Source organism: Phacochoerus africanus, chromosome 5 (assembly GCF_016906955.1).
Source record: "Phacochoerus africanus isolate WHEZ1 chromosome 5, ROS_Pafr_v1, whole genome shotgun sequence".
In the NCBI taxonomy this organism is placed as follows: domain Eukaryota; kingdom Metazoa; phylum Chordata; class Mammalia; order Artiodactyla; family Suidae; genus Phacochoerus; species Phacochoerus africanus.
Genome location: NC_062548.1, coordinates 16,543,569 through 16,562,947, shown reverse-complemented (window position 1 = coordinate 16,562,947; position 19,379 = coordinate 16,543,569). Strand labels below are relative to the sequence as shown.

Genomic DNA, 19,379 nt, shown 5'->3' with positions numbered 1-19,379 from the left:
GGAACCTCCACATGCCGTGGGCATGGCCAAAACAAAGAAAAAAAAAAAAAGTGGTGTAAGAGATTCATAGATCTTTTTTAAAAAAGCAGCAGTCATAACTGTCTGGCACAAAAAAAGGAATGGGTAGGTAAAATAATAATATAGTATAATAAATAATATAAAATAATAAGATTGTGGAAGGCAACAAAATAACACTGCAGAATGAAAATCTTCACTGGAGACAGGAGCAGAATTAACAGTGCAAAAAAAAGAGTGATGTGAAAATACAAAACAAAGTGATGAAAATGATTAGAGAAAAGATGAGCAATTTGGAAACAAAAAATAGAAGTATAAGAAGAATTTGTGTTCTAGAGAAAGGAACATGGTAGAACAGGAGGAAGACAGGAACCAACGTGGTTGCAGGAAACAGGAGGCAGAAAATGACATTGGTGTGAAAAATTAAAAACCCTTAAGGATCCGGCATTGCCGTGAGCTGTGGTGCAGGTGGCAGACGCGGCTCGGATCCTGCATTGCTATGGTTGTGGTGTAGGCAGGCAGCTGTGGCTCCAATTAGACCCCTAGCCTGGGAACCTCCATTTGCTGCAGGTGCGGCCCTAAAAAGACAAAAAGACGAATAGAGTAGAATAGAATAGAATAGAATAGAATAGAATAGAATAGAATAGAATAGAATAGAATAGAATAGAATAATTAAAAAGGCCCCTCAAAGAACTCCAGCCAAGAAGAATGCAAAAACATGTAGTTTAGCATAGTGTGGGAAACGTTTTTTAGTTTCATGGATAATGAAATATTTCTACTAGTGTCCAGGAAGGAAAAAAAAAAAATCTCTTCAAAGTAAAAACTTAGGGGAGTTCTCTTAATGGCACAGGGGTTAAGGATCCAGCTTTGTCACTGCAGTGACTCAGGTTGCTGTTGTGGTGCGGGTTCGATCCCTGGCCGGGGAACGTGGACATACTATGGGCTTGGCCAAAAAAAAAAAAAACAAAACCCAAAACAAAGTGAGGAGTTCCCGTCGTGGCACAGTGGTTAACGAATCCGACTAGGAACCATGAGGTGGCGGGTTCGGTCCCTGCCCTTGCTCAGTGGGTTAACGATCCGGCGTTGCCGTGAACTGTAGTGTAGGTTGCAGAGCGGCTCGGATCCCGCGTTGCTGTGGCTCTGGCGTAGGCCGGTGGCTACAGCTCCGATTCGACCCCTAGCCTGGGAACCTCCATATGCCGCGGGAGCGGCCCAAGAAATAGCAACAGCAACAACAACAACAGCTACAACAACAAAAGACAAAAAAAAAAAACAAAGTGAAAACTTAGGCAACCATCCAGACTCTTTGTCTTTGCCCCTCCCCCACATTCAACACCAGCAGAAACTGGGGAAGTTCCAGTGGCACTTTGAGGGGACGTTTTGTGCAATTCTAGAATTTCATACCAAACTCAGTTGTCTGTTAGGGCATGTGGTGGGGGGTGGGGGAGGAAGGGGCAGGAGGGAGTATTATCAGATTATGAGAACTCAAAAAAGGTCGTGTTCACAAATGCTTCACTGTCCAACTGTGTTTTAAAGTTCCATAGCAGATATTTGGGTGGAAATCAGGTACTCGGGGTTGGGAAAGTCATCGAAAAATGGAACCGAGCATTGAAGTCAATTAAATATAATGACGTAGCAGTAGCTGTTATAAACGCTGTTAGAAAATTAAATGCGGAAGCCAAATGCTGTTCTAGAGCAAGATGCAAATCGTAGAAAATGTGTTGTAATAAATCTCAAACTTGCAAAGACTATAAAGTGTAGGGTGAGAGGAACATGAAGGTCTACAGAGCTTCATTTCAGGAGTTCCCGTCATGGCCCAGTGGTTAACGAATCCGACTAGGAACCGTGAGGTTGCAGGTTCAGTCCCTGGCCTTGCTCAGTGGGTTAAGGATCAGGCATTGCCCTGAGCTGTGGTGTAGGTGGCAGACGCGGCTCGGATCCCACGTTGCTGTGACTGGCATAGGCTGGTGGCTACAGCTCTGATTCGACCCCTAGCCTGGGAACCTCCATATGCCTCAGGAGCGGCCCTAGAAAAGGCAAAAAGACAAAAAAAAAACCAAAAAACAAAACCCACAAATTTTCATATTATTAGGTAAAGAAAGATGAGAAAATGCAATTTAATTTCTTCAATTTGATAATGGAAGAAATTATTGCTGAAGTAATGCATTTGATAAACAGAAAGATATCCACCACATAATCAAAACTAGGACAACTGGAGGGTTGTTTTTTTCAAAAGAAAAAAGGCAAGGAAAACAAGGAAAATCTGGAGGCCAGACACCAGGAGAGGATATAACAAAAGTACAGCCAAACGTGTTTATAACAAGATATGAAAATGTAACTAGATTCTACCATTGGGAGCCAAAGAATCTCACATTAGATTTTTTAAAAATCTGACTCTATTCTCTTTATATGAAATGTGCATTGTCTTTAAGAGACATATCTTTTCTTTGTAAGTTTCGCAACATTTTGATTGAAATACAGTTGATTTATAATTGTTATTTTCAGGTGTACAGCAAAGTGATTCGGTTTATCTATCTATAGGTATATCGATACCTATAGATACATAGATTCTATTTTAGATTCTTTTCCATTATAGGTCATTACTAGGTATTAGGTATAGTTCCCTGTTCTATTCAGTGGCTTAGCTCTTTTATATATAGTAACATGTATATTTTAATTCCAAACTCCTAATTTATCCCTCCCAAGAGGTATACCTTTTTAAAGAGGCATACGTTTAATATAACACAGAAAATTTAAAAACCAAAGAGGAGACATTTGATAGAAAATCCACACAGAATGAAAGCAAGCATAGTCATATTGATGTCAAAATGGATTTTTTTTTTTTAACAGAAGAGACTTTATAGGTTCTTCAATGACAGATTGCGTGCGTTGATAACAGAGAACCCTGCAATTCTGTACCCACTTCCAGTGTATGGTTTTTTTTCCCCACATCACCAAGTTATTCTCCATCACCAGCTGGATGTCCTGGAATTCACCTCAATTCTGACACTGTCGATTCAGAGACAATGATCAGATGCCAGAAGTGAAGGGCTCAGTCTCACAAGATGCCCGCCCCACCCCACCACGTCAGTTGCCAGTCACAAGTCCAGGTTGTCACCTGTGCTTTGGAGGGAGGTTCCCACGCCCCACTCCTTGCATTCTGTCCGTTTGCTAGAACAGCTCACAGAACTCAGGACACCGTTTTCCTTCCAAGATTACCAGGTTATTACAAGGCGGTTAAAGGTCACACATCAATGGCTAGAAACATATGGTGAGATCCTGCACAAAGAGGCATCTGTCTCATGGCATTTGGGGGTACATTAGCATGTGGAAGTGTTCTGGTTCACCAACCCAGAAGCTCTCTGAACCCCCTCCTCTTGGGCTTCATGGAGACTTCATCACATGGGCATGGTTAGTTAAATCATTGCCCGTGGGTGATTGATTCAACTTCCAGCCCCTCTTCCCTCCCTGGATATCAGGGGATAAGACTGAAAGTTCCAACCCTCTACTCATGACTGATTGCTCTAGCGACCAGCTCCTCCATCTTTAGATGATTTCCAAAAAGCCGCCTCCTTAACATAAACTCAGTTGTGGATGAAAAGGGCTTCTTATGAAGAACAAGACACCCATTGACGGCTCTGAAGTGATTCCGGGAACTGAGGACAAGAGACCAAATATTATAACAAAGATGCTCCCTTAAAGCCAACAACCCAATTGAAAAATAGGCAAGAGACCTGGATAGACATTTTTCCAGGGAAGATATACAGATGGCCAACAAGCACATGAAGAAATGCTCAACATCCCTGATTATTAGAGAAATGCAATTCAAAACTAATATGAGGTACCACCTCACACCAGTCAGAATGGCCATCATTAATAAGTCCACAAATAATTCGGAAGATGTGGTATATATACACAATGGAATACTGCTCAGCCATAAAAAAGAATGACATAATGCCATTTGCAGCAATATGGATGGAACTAGAGAATCTCATACTGAGTGAAATGAGCCAGAAAGACAAAGACAAATACCATATGATGTCACTTATAACTGGAATCTAATATCCAGCACAAATGAACATCTCCTCAGAAAAGAAAATCATGGACTTGGAGAAGAGACTTGTGGCTGCCTGATGGGAGGGGGAGGGAGTGGGAGGGATCGGGAGCTTGGGCTTATCAGACACAACTTAGAATAGATTTACAAGGAGATCCTGCTGAATAGCATTGAGAACTTTGTCTAGATACTCATGTTGCAACAGAAGAAAGGCTGGGGGGAAAATGTAATTGTAATGTATACATGTAAGGATAACCTGACCCCCTTGCTGTACAGTGGGAAAAAAAAAAAAAAAAGTCCACAAATAACAAATGCTGGAGAGGGTGTGGAGAAAAGGGAACCCTCCTGCACTCTTGGTGGGAATGTAAATTGATACAAACTATGGAAAACAGTATGGAGGTACCTCAGAAAACTCTACATAGAACTACCATATGACCCATCAGTCCCACTCTTGGGCATATATCTGGACAAAACTTTCCTTGAAAAAGACACATGCACCCACATGTTCATTCCAGCACTGTTCACAATCGCCAAGACATGGAAACAACCTAAATGTCCATTGACAGATAATTGGATTAGGAAGATGTGGTATGTATACAATGGAATACTATTCAGCCATAAAAAAGAACAAAATAATGCCATTTGCAGCAATATGGATGGAACTAGAGACTCTCATACTAAGTGAAGTAAGTCAGAAAGAGCAAGACAAATACCATATGATATCACTTATATCTGGAATCTAATATACGGCAGAAATAAACCTTGCCACAGAAAAGAAACTCATGGACATGGAGAACAGACTTGTGGCTGCCAAGAGGGAGGGGGAGGGACTGGGAATTTGGGGTTATTAGATGCAAACTGTTGTCTTTGGAATGGATTAGCAATGAGATCCTGCTGTATAGCACTGGGAACTATATCTAATCACTTACGATGGAGCATGATGGAGGATAATGTGAGAAAAAAAACATATATATGTATGTGTGACTGGGTCACCTTGCTGTACAGTACACAATTGACAGAACCCTGTAAACCAGCTGTAATGGAAAAAAATCATAATCATTAAAAAAAAAAAAAAGATGCTCCATTGCTCTTAAGAAATTCCAAGAGTTCGGGGACCTGTGAGCCAGGAGCCAGAAATAATGAACAGAAGGCCCACCCGTATCCTTATTATAAATCATAATATCACATGTACCTGGCCCATTCTGTAATGGATGCTGCCCATCTGTTTATCTTGATAGCCTCCTAGTGCTTTTCCTGGGCATTTTCATACTCAATACACTCTGCCCAGGTGTTGCCATCCTTTCTGATGACTGTTATTATCACCTGTATGCAAATGACTTCCAGGTCAGTCGTGCATATCTATGCATCCTACTGCCTCCCGGGCTATTCCCATGAGCTTGTCCCTTAGGAACCTCCAGTGCACATCTCCAGAATTTCACATGTCACCTTCCTCTCCAAGCCTGAGAGCACAAAGCCAGGTGTCCTCCTAATTGGTTCGTTCAGTCTCACATAATGAATCATCAGGTCTTATCAACTTACCTCTTACATGACTCTTGGATTCTCTCTGTCACCATAGCCCATGGTTATGACATGATTAAAGAAGACAATTTTTAGGTGACATAACACAATTATTGAACACTTTCTGAAGCAGACCGCGTCCATTCCAAGAACTTCAAAATGGGGCAGAAAGCAGGAAGCTCTTATAGGGTGAAGGATAAAGAACAAAGAAGAGAAAAATAGTAAATCTGATTAGGAGTTCCCATCATGGCTCAGCAGTAATGAACCCGACTAGTATCCACGAGGACTCTGGTTCGATCCCCAACCTCGCCCAGTGGGTGAAGGATCCCACATTGCTGCTACTCCAATTCAACCCCTAGCCTGGGAACTTCCATATGCCACTGGTGCAGCCCTAAAAAGATGAAGGAAGGAAGGAAGGAAAGAAAGAAGGAAAGAAGGAAAAGATCTGATTGGCTGGGGCCACAAGGTCAGCCTTGTTTGGTGTGAGAAGGCCCAGGGTTGAGTTGACATTTGGCAGTGGCTGACTGAACATACTGTGTTTCTGGTCAAGAGGAGAATTTGCAGAGACATGAAAGTTACCCGGGTTTTGGTTTGCTGACATGACACCCCAGGCAGAAGTGAACCTGGAAGCTCATTTCAACATCGCCATAATTTCTAAACCTCTTATTTCTGTAGTCTCCGATCTGGACATCTTGCACCCGTGCCAGCCAAGGATAATTTTTCTCAGGCTCAAACATGATGAAGTAGGTTCTCTGGTGAAAAACCTTTAGTGGTGCCCCATTTTACCCCAAAATGAAAACAGAGCTCTTCCCCTCAAACAAATTAAACAGAATTATTATATGATTCAGCACTTTCAATTCTGGGTGTATACCCCACCAAAACTGAAAGCAGGGACATAAATAAGCAGATGTTTGCACACCTCCATTCCTAGCAGCATTATTTACAACAGCCACAAGGTGGCAGCAACATAAGTATTCAGAGACTAAGCAAGAAAACAATATGGGTGTATATGTACAATGGAATATTGTTCAGACCTAAAGAGGGAGAAACACCACAGCATGGATGATCCTTGCAGACAGCACCCAAGTAAAATTAGGCACTCACAAGAGGACAGATACTCTATGGTTCTGCTTACATAACGTACCTAGAAATAGTCAAATTCATGTTTGACTATTTACAGAACAGTGGTGGCGGGGCAGGGGGCATCCGGGCAGGTGGCATCGGGGAGGGGAGGAAGGGATGGGGAGATAGGGTTAAATGAGTAAGGAGTTTCAGTTTGGAAGGATAAAAAAATGTTCTGGGATTTCCCTGATGGCGCAGTGGGTTAAGGATCTGTAGTCACTGCTGTGGCTCGGGTAGCAGCTATGTGGGTTCAGTCCCTGGCCCTGGAACTTCTACATGCCTTGGGTGCAGCTGCCGCCCCCAGACCCAAAAAAATTCTGGTAATGGATGGTAGTGATGGTTGCCCAACAGTGTGAACATACTTAATGCCACTGAACTGTACACTTGAAAATGGATAAAATAGTAAATGTACATTAAATAGATTTTACCACTGTAAAAAAGTAAAAGCAAAAAAACCAACCAAGTTATATCACACTAAGGTTATCATATTAAGTGAAGGTTAACATACTAAGTGAGGTAAGTCAGATAAAAATAAATATCATGTCATCAATTATATGTGGAATCTTTAAAAATGATGCAAATCAACTTATTTACAGAACAGAAACAGACTCACAGGCATAGAAAACAAACTTATGATTACCTAAGGGGAAAGGGGAGAGGGGTAATTAGGAGTTTGGGATCAATAGATACATGCTACTATATAAAAAATAATCAGGGAGTTTCCATCGTGGCTCAGCAATTAACAAACCTGACTAGGATGCATGAGGATACTGGTTCAATCCCTGGCCTTGCTCAGTGGGTCTGGCATTGCTGTGAGCTGTGGTGTAGGTTGCAGATGCTGCTTGGATCTGGCGTTACTGTGGCTCTGGCATAGGCCCACGGCTGCAGCTCAGATTCAACCCCTAGCCTGGGAACCTCCATATGTCGTGGGTGCGGCCCTAAAAAGACAAGAGACCAAAAAAATAAAGTAAAATAAAATAACCCACAAGGAGCATAGGGTATTTAATATCTTTTAAAACCTATAGAGACAAAGAATCTAAAAAGAACATATATATATATAAAATGTATGTGTATTAATATATGTATGTTAAGTGGAATAACTTTGCTATACATCTGAACCTAACACAACACTGTCAATCAGCTCTACTTCAATAACAGCAACAATCAAGCTCCTCAGCCATGGATACATGGTTTATTGAGTAGCACCCCACCCACAGCTCTCCCCCATCCCCTACCACCACCACCCCCGCCCCCCCCCCCCCCCCCCCCCCCCCCGGCTCCAAATCCTCGGAAGAACTCAACATATGGCCCTTTGATGGACCTGTGAGCTTTTCCATCTCTCAGAGGTTTCCAAGCCATCCTGTGCTGTCCTTGTCACAGTGAGTTATCACACTGAATTACAGTCACTCATTTGCTTGTCTTTGGATCCACGTCTCACTCGCTTTCTTTTTTTTTTGTCTTTTTGCCTTTTCCAGGGCCCCTCCCGCGGCATATGGAGGTTCCCAGGCGAGGGGTCCCATCGGACCTTTAGCCACCGGCCTACACCACAGCCACAGCAACGCGGGATCCGAGCCACGTCTGCAACCTACACCACAGCTCACGGCAACAACGCCGGATCCTCAACCCACTGAGCAAGGCCAGGGATTGAACCCGCAACCTGATGGTTCCCAGTCGGATTCATTAACCACTGCGCCACAACGGGAACGCCATCACTCACTTTCGTAGCTCCATCAGGGTCTGGTATGGAGTCGGCCTCAATAACCATTTGCTGAATTAGGAAATCAATCTTTTTGCTCTAAAGACAAGCCTCATTTAAAAAATATTAGGACAAAAAGAACGAGGTCTGGAGATGTAAGTCTTTTCCACAGACTGTAATGCGTTACTCATGGCCTTTGACAAATCAGGTGGTCCCCAGAAAATACGGTTATCCGAGATATAGGTTGTAATTATACGTCTACATAGTATAATTGATAAGGATAACTAGAGGTGTGTTCTTGACCCTACAGAGATTTCACCATGACGGAAAACTCCTTGGGTTCCTAAAAATAGCAGATGTACAGGCTACATTCTTTAATGAAGAGCCACTGAAAACAGAATAAGGTTTTGTGCTGACAAAAAAAAAATCAAAGAAAGACAAATAGGGTTAAAAATATAAAATGGGATATAAGAAGTGTTGAGAGACATTTTAAATCTAATACTGTTGTGCACAGTTACCTGCTAACAATAAGGAAAATCTTTTGGCTGGTTTTCTGGACAAAGACATCATTTCAGAATTGACTCAAGAAAAATGAAAACGTTCAATGGATGGATTATCATGGAAAAAATACTTGTCAGCATTGTGTCCATATTGTTGGATAGTGATTTCTTCCAAACTGGTAAACGAGCTATTCTGCCAATACAGAAAACATGAAATTCTACTCAACGGATTTTGCTTAACCATAAATATCCCATTATTAAAACAGGACCCAGAGAGCCAAATAAAAGGAGAAGGATAGATTTCTGGAATCTCCATCGTTCCTTCTCTTCTTACAGCCCCTGGCCAATTCTTTTCGCCTAACTTCTGAATTGCAGCAAATTCTTAGCTGGTGAGAGTTTTTCCAGGCACTCTGGTCCTTCGTTTGGTCTTCCAGGAAATGGTCACACATTTTCTCAGAGTCTCTTTGATGTGTCACCTTTCCTCTCTGACCATGGCAGAATGGTCCCAATTTTCCATCTGTGAGGTCCATCGCCCCTCACCATGCATTTTTACAGGCTTCGCTTGACCTCCTGGCTAATCTCCGCATGCTCTGTTATCAAATCTAGAGGGAACTTATGTCATGGGGGTCAACCCTACTTGTATCTCAGAATTCACTTTCATAGGCAACGGAACTCTAATGCCAAAAAAAGAAAAAAAAAACAAAAAACAATCCACTTTACACCTCCCCACCTCCACTTGTTCTTACTCAGATAAATGGCTTTGAGCTCGAGTCATTTAGGTTTCCAGCAAGTTCCAGTAATCTGATGTAATTTGTCAGAACAAGGGGCATTTTGAAAGCAAGGTAAGAATTGCTTTACAAAGAAAGTGAGGAGAGGGGGGAAAAAAATTTCCTTCCAACTGGAGTTCCCTTCGTGGTGCAGCAGAAACGAATCCGACTAGGAACCATGAGGTTGCAGTTCGATCCCTAGCCTCTCTCAGTGGGTTAAGGATCCAGCGTTGCCGTGAACTGTGGTGTAGGTCACAGATGGGGCTCGGATCTGGCGTGGCTGTGGCTGTGGCGTAGGCCGGCAGCTGTGGCTCCGATTAGACCCCTAGCCTGGGAACCTCCATATGCAGTGGGTAAGGCCCTAAAAAGAAAAAAAAAAAATTTCCTTCCATCGTGATCCAGACTAACTAAAAACTTTGAATTCTGTGTTTAGTCTTGGGTGAATTACACTGCAGAAATCCCAGCATCTTAGTGGCTAACAACCAGAATTTAGTTCTCACTCAGTGTACATACCCTTCATGGATTAGCTCCAGGTTGCATTCATTCTGAGACCCTGGATAAAGGAAAACAGCCCCTAGCTGGTGTGTTTTTGTGGCAGAAGAAAAAGAGAAATGGAAGAAGACACAGTAATTTTGAGACTTCTCCTTGGAATGCCATCATTTTCATATATATCGCTTTCACTCTCATTTAATTTGCCAAAGTCTTGTGCCAAAAGGAAAAAAGATAATCCTCTCACACGAAGGGGAAAGAAATCATTGGAAATAATATAACCTGTTAGAGTCCTCACTTTTGCTCATAAATATTTATTTCCCTCCCTTCAGCCACAAAATATACTCATCCCCTCCCTCAGGGAGACACCCAACAGTCCCATCCAGTGATAGCATACGACTCCAGATCTAGAATCTCAAGCTAGACATCAGATCTTGGGGTGACTTCTCTTGAGAATCTCAAGCTAGACATCAGATCTTGGGGTGACTTCTCTTGAGAATCTCAAGCTAGACATCAGATCTTGGGGTGACTTCTCTTGAGAATCTCAAGCTAGACATCAGATCTTGGGGTGACTTCTCTTGAGAATCTCAAGCTAGACCTCAGATCTGGGAGTGACTTCTCTTGATCTGGAGACATAGGAACTAAAAAGAGAAACGAACCCCCCACCTCGCCCCCACAGCACACACTCAATACATAGTAATGGGACAGGGTCAGGCTGACCACTAAAAAGTTCCCATCCAGAAAGCGAGCAGTGGAAGATTCATAGTTGTCAAAGGCTCAGAGCGTTTCTGGAATCCTGTTGCACAGACCTTGGGGTGAGGAATGGTCCTTGAGGAGACCCAGCAAAGTGGTCTTGATTTCGTTGCAGGATTTCATCACCATGTGGGAAATTCGTCCTTTTTTTAAAAAATTTCATTTTGGGAGTTCCCGTTGTGGCTCAGTAGGTTACCAACCCAACTAGTATTCCTGAGGACATGGGTTCAGTCCCTGGCCTCGATCAGTGGGTTAAGGATCCAGCGTTGCTGTGAGCTGTGGTGTAGGTCGCAGACGCAGCTCGGATCCCACATTGCTGCAGCTTCAATTCGACCCCTAGCTTGGGAACTTCCATAGGCTGCAGATGCAGGCCTAAAAAGCAAAATAAAGAAACAAACTAACAAATCAATCAATCGTTTATTTTATTGAAGTATAGTTGATATACAGTGTTGTGTTAATTTCTCCTGTACAGCGAAGTGATTCAGTTATAAATCAATCAATATACATATATTCTTTTTCATATTCTTTTCCATTATGAGTTATCGCAGGATATTGAATACGGTGCTTTTCAGTAGGATCTTGCTGTCTGTCCATCTCTGTATGATAGTTTGTGTCCGCTAATCCCAAACTCCCCACCCGCCCCTTCTCCCCCTTGGCAACCACAAGTCTGTTCTCTGTGTCTGTGAGGCTGTTTGAGAGATCCATCCTTTTCCACTATTCTCTTTGCACTCATCTGATGAGGGGATTGGAAAAGATACCCTTCTTGGGGCCCTCTGTAGCTTATCCTCAAAATGGCTTGTGCCCATAGAAGGCTGGGAATGCAAATAACATTTTAAGTTTTGGGGTGTTTTTTTTTTTGTCTTTTCTAGGGCTGCACCTGCAGCATATGGAGATTCCCAGGCTAGCGGTCCAATCGGAGCCACAGCCGCCAGCCTATGCCAGGGCCACAGCACCGAAGGATCCGAGCCGAATCTGCAACCCACACCACAGCTCACAGCCGGATCCTTAACCCACGGAGCAAAGCCAGGGATCGAACCCAAGACCTCATGGTTCCTGGTCAGATTCGTTAACCACTGAGCCATAACGGGAACTCCAGAACATTTGCATTTTGATCAGTCATAGAGTCTCTTAGTCTCAAGTTGTTGGCTCCTGGGCAATACAGGTCTCTCAAAAACAGCCTTTTTTTTTTTACATCTATGTGAGTCCAATTGGTTTTTTCCTAATCACTACATCCATGATTATTTTTGGCACCTCCCTCTCTCCAAATTTAATGACTAGCTTCCTGGGGGAGTTACCTAACACATTCAGAGGTTTTAACAAGGGACACGTTGATTTGTTTTCATAGGCTCGGGTTGTTATTTATAGTATTTCTCAATTTTATCTCTTCCTCGTCAGAGATGGGCAACAATTGATTCTGTCAACTCTGCAAAACCAGGGAATTTGGGGGTTGTCTCTATTCCTGGCTTGCAAACCAACCACATTTCTCCTGAGTTCATTTCTTTTTCTTTCTTTCTTTTTTTTTCCACATTGAGATGTAATTAACACAGAACGTTGTGTCAGTTTCCTGTGTATAGGGTAATGATGTGATATTTGAATAATTGTGAAATGCTCATCACAAGACGTCTAGTTAACATCCATCACCATACCTAATTATGTATCTTCTCACATGGTGAGAACTTTTAAGATCTAGTCTCTTAGCAACTTTTGAATATACAATACAATACTATTTTTTAATTTTTATTTTTTTAAAGTATGGTCGATGTACAATGCTGTACAGCAAAGTGACCCTATCACACAGAGTTCCCTGTGCTGTACAGTAGGAACCCATTGCCCATCCATTCCACATTTTACCGTTTGTATCCACTAACTCCAAACTCCCTGCTCATCCCACTACCTCTCCCCTTGCCCCTTGCTCCCACAACCACAAGTCCCTTCTCCAAGTCCATGCGTTTCTTTTCTGTGGAAAGGTTCATTTGTGCCATATATTAGATTCCAGATATAAGTAATATCATATGGTATTTGTCTTGCTCTTTCTGACTTACTTCACTTAGTATGAGAGTCTCTAGTTCCATCCATGCTTCCACAAATGACATTATTTTGTTCTTTTTATGGCTGCATAGTATTCCATTGTGTATATGTACCACAACTTCTTGATCCATTCATCTGTTGATAGACATTTAGGTTGTTTCCATGTCTTGGTTATTGTGAATAGCACTGTGCTATAGGGGGTGCATGTGCCATTTTGAATGAATGTTTTGTCCAGATATATGCCCAGGAGTGGGATTGCTGGATCGTACGGTAGTTTGATATTTAGTTTTCTGAGGTACCTCCATACTGTTTTCCATAGTGGTTGCACCAATTTACATTCCCACCAACAGTAAAGAAGGGTACCCTTTTCTCCACACCCTCTCCAGCATTTGTTATTTGTTGACTTGTTAACCTTTCTGACCATAATGGCCATTCTGACCAGGGTGAGGGGGTACCTTTTTATAGTTTTGATTTGCATTTCTCTAATCATCAGTGATGCTGAGCATTTTTTCATGTGCCTGTTGGCCATCCATATTATTAACTATAGTTACCATGCTGAATATTCCATCTGCAGTACTTTTATTTTATAGCTGGAAGATTGTTCCTTTTGACCTCCTGACCTCGTTCCACTCACTCCCCACCCCCTGTCTCTGGCAACCACCAATCTATTCTCTGGGTCTGTGAGTTTGGGGTTTGTTGATCGGTTGCCTTGTTTGTAGATTACATCCCTACCTGGTATTTGTATGACTTATAAATCTGTCTGATTTATTTCACCCTGAGCTCATCTTTCTTGCAGCTCCTATCAGATGCCACTGGTTGCAACCAGAGCCTGCTGTGTCCCAAACCTTTTACCTAAAGCCACACACTCAGGCAATGTGTATCTGCCCTCTGAGTGATCACAGGCAATACTTTTACCAAATGCATCTATTGCATCACATAGGTGGCCCTCTTTCCAGCCTCCAGGAACAGTTTTCCTATTGCCCGCTGCCCTGGAGTCCAGTCATCATAGTTTAGAATTTTGGGTATGGTAGCTCCTCACTTCTGTGTACTAATTTCCCTATTACTGACTTAAGCCAAGTTCTGCTATGGACGTCCCGAAGCCCCAGATCTCCATGACGAATAACAATAAAGGGCATTTCTGACTTCCATTCCTTTTCCTTTCTGGGTATCTTCTCCACTTGATCCTCGTTCAGGGACCCAGACAGAAGGAACAGACTCTTTCGGAGGGCCTGCTGTTCTCATGGCAGAAGGAAAAGGACACAGGCCAGAACCACACAATGACTCTTAAAGCTCTTAAACAATGCGGCCTAGGTGACTTCTACTCCTATCTCATTGGCCAAGTGATGTGACCAAATCTGATAGAAATGGGGCAGAAGCGTAAATCCTCCCCCCGCAGGGGCTAGACCATAACTAAAAACGCTACACCATTTTTTTTTCAGCTGCTCTTCCTCATAAACAAGGCTTTGAAGGTGCATTATCTTGTTAGAACAAGATACGCACTTAGCAGATGTAAGCTATTATACCCAGAGGGGACCACAACATTGCAAATCACCTATACTTCAGTAAAAGAAAAAATTGGTAAAAGAAAAAAAAAAAGACAGAGAGAGAGACATACTCACAGCAAGATGAGAATCACTGGCTTCTTGGAAGACTTAAAACTTTCTAGCGCCATATGCATTGTCTGAAGTGTGACACCCTCCAAAGTACATGAGGTGTGGAGGGGTGACAGCAGATGGCTGGATGAGTAAGAAGCCCAACTAGCAGGTGGCATTTTTTTTTTTTTTCTCCACGAGTCTCCACCGAGGGGGGAAAAGTTGCACTCCCTGAATTCCCAAGAAGTCCCCGCAAGTTCTCAAGTGTGCTTGGAGCTGAGCGTAGTGGAAAACTGCTCATCTTGATGTCTTGAAAAGCTGGGATGAGTTTCCGTAGCAGAGGCTCAGGGCTTGCTCGCCATGCCCCACGCTGCGTTCTCACCACCACCACCCCCCCCCGCCCCCCACCGTGTGCCCCCAACCCCCTCACTCCTCTTTATCTCCACAGTTTGACATGCAGAGGATAACTCTGGAAGAGCTGAAGCACATCCTCTATCACGCCTTCCGGGACCACTTAACCATGAAAGACATTGAGAATATCATTATCAATGAGGAGGAGAGCCTGAACGAGACCTCGGGGAACTGCCAGACAGAGTTTGAGGGCGGTAGGTACCCCTGCTTCCTCTCTCTCCGGGTCTGGGACAGGTCCCCACCTCCACGTCCTCCATGTGAAAAATGTGTTTATAGCCTCCTGGGCTGAAGTGGCCTTGGACGGAAGCTACAAATCCACGATTGAGGTTAAAAGATGCTTTGTGCAAAGATGCCGTGGGTTGCTTTCCTTTTTTCTGTTTTCCCCCCAAAACTGCATGTTTGCAAGCCCTCTCTTGACCCTTCTTTCCTTTGGTGACTCTGAGGTCCGTGACTTGAAGCGTGGCTTCGTGATGTTGGCCTTTATTTTGTGGGGGCTGCGTGGGGTGGTGCAGAGAGACTGTTTGAGCTGTCAGCAGACCTGGATCAAGTCCAGTGGCTAATTGTGACCTTGGACAAGGCAGGTGGCTTCTCTGAGTGTGTTTCCTCATCTAGAAACACCGGGATAATTACACCTATTTCACTTCTATGCCATGCTCTTTGAATGCACTGGCCCAAAAAACCCTGCCCATGAAGGAAAAAAAAAAAAATGCTCATGAACTTCACCAAGTAGGTACAGAAGAAATAAGGTTGTCTTGGGCCAAAAAAGAGCCCCACGAGAGGTCATTTTTCTTGGACTCAGGAAAGAAAACTTTAAAAAAAAAAATCCTACCTCATTTTCTAATCGGTAGAGAATTCCAGGGACATTAAATAATTTAATCCCTTTTTCCAGCTTTGAAAGGAAGAGCTGCTTTAACAGCTCTGATGTACAGAAATTTTTTTAAAAATTACGTTAAAACAGTGCAGCAGGCTTCTGGCCATTTTTAACTTATTCAAGATTGAGACTTTTTTAAAAGGTCTACTATTTTTTTTTTTCTATTCTTTTTTCTGAGCATGTGCAGATGGAAAGCTGTCCCATAGGCACCAGAAGGGAGTTGGGTTCCCAGATCTTGGGGCTGTTGCATTTGAACCAGCCGAGCCCCAAGACAGGGAGAGGACATGGACTGAGTTAGCCCAAGTGGCCACAGCCGTGCCTCCAGGCTGAACTGCGACAGGAAACAGGAGATGGCTTGTACTCCAAGGGAACAAAATTAACTCAAGTCAGAGGAAGCAGTGGGGTTTGGGGTAAACTTGGCAGCAATGCCTCCTTGTAAAGGCATTCACAATTAAAATGTTCAAAAGTGTTGTGTATGGGAGTTCCCACTGTGGCTCAGCAGATTAAGAACCTGACTAGTATGCATGAGGATGTGGGTTCGGTCCCTGGCCTCACTCGGTGGGTTAAGGATCCAGCGTTGCTGCAAGCCGCAGTGTAGGTCACAGATGCGGCTCTAATCTGATGTGGCTGTGGCTGTGGTGTAGGCCAGCAGGTGCCGCTCCGATGTGACCCCTAGTGTGGGAACTTCCATATGCCACAGGTGGGGCTGTAAAAAAAAAAGTGCTGTGTATGGCAAACAAAACCCAGTTGTGGTCCAGAAAGTACCTGGGTCTCCCTGCTTGGGACCTGGGCCATAGCATCAATCATTGCATTTGGAGTTGGAACCACAGGGACCACACAAGGGCGGGAAGGTCACGGCCAATGCCATTGACAGCCAGCCAGGCAGGGGAATAGGGAAGATGAGTGGGGGGTGAGGAGGGCAGGGACTGGACTGAACCTTGGGGAAACAGCTGGCCTGGCCCCCTCTTTCCATCTCGTTCTTAACTGACAGACTCTGTGCTCAAACAGTGGAAGGATTTGGGGCTCTGTCCCCACTGCTGTCAACCACACTTAAGATGGGTCGGGAGCGTGTTTCTGGGCTCTGCATTTTCCACAGATGCCTTTGTTTATGGATTGGTGTTTTATTCAGAGAAATATCGCCAGTCTCAGTCATTTGAGAAAGGTCAGACTGCCCTGGGGAATAACCTGACCTCTAAGCACTGTCTTTTTATTATGCAAAAGCTCCTATATTCATAAAATAAAGAGCTGACCTGGGGGTTTCTACATAGAAGTCTTTCTGGGTTTGCTTTAATGATTAGTGCATAGAGCGCTAGCAACAGCTGCCACTTGCGGGTAATTGATGAGGGCCAGGCCCTGTGCTCCATGCTTTAAAATTCCTCATCTTATTTAATAAAAGGAATGTATGTGTAATTAGACCTCCATGACTTCGATCATAATACCTTTTATGTATTTTCTACATCAGAGACCGTTGTAAAAATGTGTCCGTGCTTTTCGGCCCAAACATAAGCTCACTGGCTTTGTGTTGAGGGGTAAGATGTTTCCAATCTCAGAGATATAATTTGTTTATATTTAAAATGCATACTTATATATAATTGTGATATATATATTTACGTGTATATATACAGATACACATATAAATATACAAATATATATATATATACACACATATGTATAATATATAACTGGTGCCTATAATTTAATACCCACCACTCTCTCCAGATTCAGAAAGGGGTCCCCTACCCCCATCCACTTGTACTTTGGGCAAAGGTGGCTGGGAAGAGATGGACACACAGAGACAGAATTCATCCTGTTACCCTAGGACTGAGGGAGTCCATTTGAGACCTTGGGGTGACCTTGAGCCCCTGCCTCCCATCTCTCCCCCATGCCCCATGCCTGCTGTGGGCAGTTGGAGCCTCTCCCTGCATCTCTCGCAGTCTGACGGCAGAGTTGCATGGCTTGCGCTTCCTAAGTTCTCAACCTCCAGCTCTTTGGGCCGCCCCAGCCCCCAAGCTGTCCCTCCTTCCTGTCTGCTCTCACCCTTGGCCCAGGCTGCACACTCATCCAGACTCTTCAGCCAGACCCTGGCTGACATCTCGGAATCCCCCTCCCGCCTGGCAGCCACCGCTATCCCCTGTCTTAGTACATCTAGCATCTAACTCTGAAGGGACAAGATGCTTTCATTTTTTTTCTTGCAGTGATGAAGCTCTTTTCTCTTCAAACCTAACCTTCTCTGCAACCCTGAATGACTGCAGAGAGGGAAGGGGGCTGGGACATTTTCCCCAGATCCCAGAGCCCCGCCCAGGCCACCCCGATTCTTGCTCCTCCCCGCTCAGGAAGCTCTTTCCTGCGGCTCTTTTCCCATGCTCATCTGCTCACCTGTAACGCTGGTGATCCCTGGTGCTTGGAAATCCTGCTATGTGGAAGGAATCAACTAGGAATAAAAACCTAAAGATACAGGAAATCTTTGCCTTAAAAGGTGAAAGGGCGCATCTGTCTCTGCCGAAAGACTGAGGAGGCAGTCAGTGAAACGCATTGTGTCGCAGTCAGAATTCAAAGAAGCCCACGTCCAATGGCTTCAAACCCAGCCAAGCAGGGGCTTCTGGACTGAGACTCTGGAGTGTGGAAGAGGTTTGAAAATGCCGCAGTGAGTCCGCCAGAGTCGGTTAGAAAATAACGGGGTGTCTTCCCAGGCATCATTTCACGTCAATGATTGTATTTTTCGCTTTTATAAGTCTTGGGTCTGATACTGTCACAGAGGTGTTCGGTTTTTGCCCATTAAATCAGGAAGTATTGATCATTCCTTCCACATGAATGGAAGAATCAAAAACAGAGAAATAGGCCAGGAGCCTCTGATTGGGATGGGGGGGGGAGTTAGGGGTTTGGTTTTTTTTTTTTTTTTTGGTCCTCCTGTTAGTTTGTTTGGCTTTTTGTGGGGGTTTTTGTCTTTTTTTGAGGGAGTGCACCCATGGCATATGGATGTTCCCAGGTGAGGGGTCAAATCGAAGCTGTAGCCTCTGGCCTACGCCACAGCCACAGCAACGCCAGATCTGAGCCACATTGCGACCTACGCAACAGCTCATAGCAACGCTGGATCCTTAACCCACTGAGTGATGCCAGGGATCAAACCTGCGTCCTCATGGATCCTACTTGGATTCGTTTCTGCTGAGCCACGACGGGAACTCCTCTCTTCTTAGTTTTCATTTTGCCTTGATTTTATTTGTTGCACTTTTAGGTCAACACAAACACACACATGTGCAGAGAGACCCTCACACAATCCCACCTGCCTTATCTTGGTGGTAGGTAGGCCTCTGGGATCACAGGTCGGCATTACTTTTTCCTTGTCTCCCAAGAAAAGGACAAAAGGGAATAGTGTGAAATTCCAAGTTACATATAAGGAAAGTTCCTGACCTCTTCTTCTCTCCTGAATTCAGTCTGGAATTGGGCTCTCACACCATGAGTAGAACTCACTTCCCTAGGGCACCATGGAGAAGCCATCCCCAGAAACCCCCGGGGAGGCAGAGAAGAGACCAGAAGAATCAAACTCAAGAATTCTGAAGTTGGGA

The 19,379-nt window shown here is 43.9% G+C and overlaps 1 protein-coding gene across 1 annotated transcript in view; it reads left to right on the top strand.

Annotated features, from left to right (window-relative positions):
* Positions 1-19,379, top strand: part of CALN1 (calneuron 1) — a 460,082-nt gene that overhangs the window by 430,266 nt on the left and 10,437 nt on the right. Inside the window, exon 6 of the mRNA XM_047779923.1 lies at positions 14,983-15,139. Within this exon, the coding sequence (XP_047635879.1) occupies positions 14,983-15,139 (157 nt within the window). The remainder of the gene's footprint in view (positions 1-14,982; positions 15,140-19,379) is intronic.